This window comes from Sapajus apella, unplaced genomic scaffold, assembly GCF_009761245.1.
Source record: "Sapajus apella isolate SASKATOON/1434 unplaced genomic scaffold, GSC_monkey_1.0 scaffold156, whole genome shotgun sequence".
Lineage (NCBI taxonomy): Eukaryota > Metazoa > Chordata > Mammalia > Primates > Cebidae > Sapajus > Sapajus apella.
Window position 1 is genome coordinate 2012059 of NW_022437096.1, and position 4971 is coordinate 2017029.

At 54.1% G+C, this 4971-nt stretch overlaps 1 protein-coding gene across 6 annotated transcripts in view; it reads right to left on the reverse strand.

Moving 5' to 3' along the window:
- The window catches only part of TUBGCP6 (tubulin gamma complex associated protein 6), a 32864-nt gene that overhangs the window by 13964 nt on the left and 13929 nt on the right, over nucleotides 1-4971 (reverse strand). For all 6 annotated transcript variants that reach the window (XR_004264937.1, XM_032266174.1, XM_032266172.1 and 3 more), the window contains exon 3: nucleotides 1767-1977. Coding sequence is in view for 5 of the 6 variants with exons in the window: in XM_032266174.1 (XP_032122065.1) it covers nucleotides 1767-1977 (211 nt within the window). In the remaining variant the exon portion in view is untranslated. The remainder of the gene's footprint in view (nucleotides 1-1766; nucleotides 1978-4971) is intronic.

Sequence of the window (4971 nt, forward strand, 5' to 3'; positions counted from 1 at the left end):
GGAGGCGGAGGTTGCAGTGAGCCAAGATCGCGCCATTGCACTCCAACCTGGGTAAGAAGAGCGAAACTCCGTCTCAAAAAAAAAAAGAGAAAAAATTCAAATTAATAAAATCAGAAATGAAAGTAAGAGCTGGGCATGGTGGCTCACACCTGGACACCCAGCAGCTTCGGAGGCTGAGGCAGGCAGATCACTTGAGCCCAGGAGTTTCATACCGCCTGGGTAACACAGTAAGATTAGCCAGGGGTGCCAGGCATGGTGGCTTACACCTGTAACCCCAGCACTTCGGGAGGCCAAGGTGGGCACATCAGGTGAGGTTAGGAGTCCGACACCAGCCTGGGCAACATGGTGAAACCCCATCTCTACTAAAAATACAAAAATTAGCCGGGCGTGGTGGCATGCACCTGTAATCCCAGCTACTCGGGAGGCTGAAGCAGGAGAATCGCTTGAACTCAGGAGGCGGAGTTTGCAATGAGCTGAGATAGCATCACTGCACTACAGCTTGAGTGACACAGCGAGACTCTGTCTTAAAAATCAAAAAAAAATAGCTGAGTGTGGTGGCGTGTGCCTGCAGTCACAGCCACACAGGAGGCTGAGGTGGGAGGATTGAGATTGAGCCCAGGAGATTAGGGCTGCCGTGAGCTGTGATCATGCCACTGCACTCCAACCTGGGCAAAAGAGTAAGCAAGACCCTGTCTCAAAAAAAGAAGAAAAAAAAACAAAAAGTGAGGGTTGGTTCCACACAGGAAGGCTAACCCCACAACAGACACGACGGGCCCTGAGGATGGCGTTGCAAACAGGTGCCCTCGGCGCTGGCCGCAGCTAGAGCTTGCTTGTGAGCACTTTTCTGGGGCAGTCACTAGCTGTGCTTCTAGCACAGACTGAAGTCTAAGAATGGCCACCACAGAACATTTAAGACAAAGGAAAAGGACAAGCACTTAAATGAAAAAGCTGTAGAACAAGACTTCATTTTTCTGAATGTATTCATTTACTTTTTTTTTTTTTTTTTTTGAGACAGTCTCGCTCTGTCGCCAGGCTGGAGTGCAGTAGCCGATGTCAGCTCACTGCAACCTCCACCTCCTGGGTTCAAGTGATTCTCCTGCCTCAGCTTCCTGAATAGCTGGGATTACAGGCACCCACCACTACTTCCAGCTAATTTTTGGTTTTAGTCGAGACGGGGTTTCACCATCTTGGCCAGGCTGGTCTTGAGCTCCTGACCTCATGATCTACCCGCCTCGGCCTCCTAAAGTGCTGGGATTACAGGCATGAGCCACCACGTTCGGCCTTCATTTACTTCTTAAGTGTCCAGTAAGAGGGCTGGATAAACTGCAGCTGGTGCCAGAATCAGCAAGTCCTGGCCCCATCCCAGACAGACACCGCAGTTCAGGGAGGAGAGCGGCGCACATCCCAATCTCGCGACGCGCTTGGCAGGCAGGTGCTCCTCGTGAGCAGTGGGAAGGCTCGGAAGACACCTGACGTTTCTCCAGGACGGATGTGGAAATGTGAGGGAGGGACATTTTCTATTGCTTCACCAATGGCAATATACATCTTATTGCTCTATAGTTTTTTAAAAGGACGTTAATAAATTACACCTTTTAGAACCAAAATGGGATGACTCTAGCTGTCATCACTGGTGGCCCTCGGAGTTGGCCTTCCCTGCCACTCCCCACTCCCTGCGAGGCTTGTTCTCCCCAGCCCAGAGCCGGGCAGTGGCTGGTGGAGGGCAGGCCAGCCCTACGCTGCTGTGACTGGGAGGGAGCACTTCTCACCTGGCAGAGGGAAAACGTGACAGACACAACCCCAATCAAGACGTTCAGCACATCCTTCACCAGCTCGCACTCCTTCACCAGCACGGGCTGTGGGGCCTGCAGAACGCCCCCGGCAAGCAGCTGTAGCTCCCCATGGCGAAGCCTGCAGAACTTGTCGAAAGCCTCCCTTCCCGCCTCTGTCAGGTAAGGCTCCTCTCTGTGACCAGGCGGGCTGAGAGGGGGCAGAAGAGGGGGCAGAAGAGAGGCCATGAGCAGACGTGCGACCTGCACCTCAGCACCAGGGTGCTTTCTCTCAGATATGGACATGAACAGAAGAACGAAAGTTATTCAAAACAATAAACTCTAAGAAACACAACCAGGTATGAATGCCACTAACCACCCAGCCTTTTGTGGATAATGCTTCTGTGAGTACAAGCACAATCTATTCTATCAGGACAACTGGTGTGGAAGTGTGTCCAGGGTACCCGCCTAGGGTCCTGGGCATGGCCGGGGGTATCCGACTGGCCCAGCCCTGGAAAATCACCCCAGGCCATGCCAGTGGCCCTCAGGATGGTGACTCACTCATAATGTATTCTGTCAGAAACAAAACCAGATTTGTACACCCATGTCCACAGGAGCATCCACACCCCCGTCCATGGCAACATCCATGCCCCTGTGCATGGCAGCATCCACGCTCATGTCCATGGCAGCATCATCCACAACAGCCAGAGGGAGAGGAGCCTGAGCACCCAACGGAGGAGGAGGATAAATACAGGCAGTCTGTGCAGACCCTGGCCCATCATTCAGCCTTAAAAAGGAAGGCAGTTCAGACACACGCTCCACAGGGACTGCGCTCAAGGACGCCACGAGGAGTGAAATGAGCCATCACAAAACAGTGTGCAACTCCACTTACATGAGGGCCCTACAGTGGACAAAATCCTAGAGACAGAAAGTGGAATGAATGGGGAGCTGTTTAAAGGGTTCAGAGTTATCTGCAGATTTACTGTGTGGTAGTGAAAATACACAGCATTACAGAGCTGAACGATTGGTTAAGACAGTAAAAACATTATATAAATTTTACTAACCCACTCAGAAAAACCACGAGATGGATACAGAAAAAAGTTCACGAATTTTGAAAACAGGTGAGGTGGGCTGGTACAGGCAGCCCTGGGCACATGCAACTCTGAGGAATTTGCCTTCCACTGGTGCTATGAGGCTGTAAATCTCGCACTCACACCCTGCAAACACTTGCACGCCCTGCGCACACTCACTCCCTGCACACACTAGCACACCCTGCACTCTGCACTCGTGCACCCTACCCTGCACACTCATCCAGCACACACGCTCCCTGCACACACCCATGCACCCTGTACTCCCTGCACTCACACCCTGCACACTCACGCACCCTGCACTCACCCTGCACACTCACACCCTGCACACACGCACCCTGCACTCACCCTGCACACTCACACCCTGCACACTCACGCACCCTGCACTCACCCTGCACACTCACACCCTGCACACTCACCCTACACACACGCTCCCCGCACACATTCCCTGCACATTCACACCCTGCACACTCACGCACCCTGCCCACACTAGCACCCCTGCCCTCCCTGCAAAAGCAATCAGCTTCAAAAACCACACTTTTCCTGGCCACCACTGCTATGTGAAGGGGGTTGGAGGAAGGAAACAAGCCCTGAGGTGTCCAGTCAGCAGGTGGGGCCACTCTGGACCCCAGACACCCACTCATGCTCCCTCAGGATGAGACGAGCATGGGAAAGCCCCTCAAAACCTGTCTGCCCCCTGCATTTCTTCCTGCAGACGGCCTCCGCATGGGTGCAAGCTGTCGGTGCAACCCCGCTTCCCTGCAGCCAATCCCACCCCAGATCCTCCAGGACTGGCCCCCAGCACGGCCATGGCCATGCACCCCTCCTGGGGACTCAGAGCTGAGGGGAAAAAAACCCACAGTGGGAACACAAAGACCCAGAGCAGCACCCTGGGGGCTACAGAGTGAACACCTACCCGCCCCCAGATCCCCAGGGAGAACACAGCCCAAAATGTAGCAACACACTTCCCCCAGATGGGTGGCACATGCAAAAAAAAGAGGCCATTCCTGGGTCTGAAAGGCCTCACTCCACCTTAATCAAGCCCTTGCAGCCCAGCAGCAGGGGGGCCGTAAGCAGCCTAACGATGCTGGCTCCCAGGGTGGGCCAAAATAGGGGAGAGTAGCCCACCATGAGGTCTTGGGATGGCAGCAGAGTTGACGTCTTGGAGTGAGAGTGGAGGGAGCTCAATTTCTGGCTGGGCAGCAGCTTTTTTTTTTTTTTAATTTTTTAAATTATACTTTAAGTTCTGGGTTACATGTGCACAATGTGCAGGTTACATAGGTATACACGTTTGCCATGGTGTTTTGCTGCATCCATCCCCTGTGGGCATCAACTTCTTTAGCCACCTGCTGGTCAGAGGTCATCGTAGCAGGAAGGTAGCACGTGGCTGGGATTTAAAATGAAACAAGATCAAAGGATTTGCCAAAGGAACTTGAACCACAGCATCAGGCCGACAGGATTACAGTGTCAGGGGCTGTGGAATCAGGGAGTAGAGGGCCCAGGGGATGTAAACTCAGGTCCAGCCACTGTGTGGCCCTGTGCAGGTCAGCCACTGGACACTGAGATGACCACAGCACTTTCACTCTGCAGGGCCCTGGGCAGACAAAGTCCCTACAGGAACTGCCCAGGCTGTGCTCGGAACACTGCCAGGTGCTCAGCAGAACCTCCCTGTAGGAACCACCACCAGAGCCCCACAGCACCAGAGCTCCACAGTTAGGGACCACCACCAGAGACCCACAGCACCAGAGCTCCACAGTTAGGGACCACCACCAGGGACCCACAGCACCAGAGTTCCACAGTTAGGGACCACCACCAGGGACCCACAGCACCAGAGCTCCACAGTTAGGGAACACCACCAGGGACCCACAGCACCAGAGCTCCACAGTTAGGGAACACCACCAGGAACTCACAGCACCAGGGCTCCACAGTGTAGGGAACACCACCAGGGCCCCGCAGCTTCAAAAAAACACAGCACCAGGGCTCCACAGTATAGGGAACACCACCAGGGACCCACAGCACCAGGGCTCCACAGTGTAGGGAACACCACCAGGGCCCCGCAGCTTCAAAAAACACAGCACCAGGGCTCCACAGTGTAGGGAACACCACCAGGAACTCAC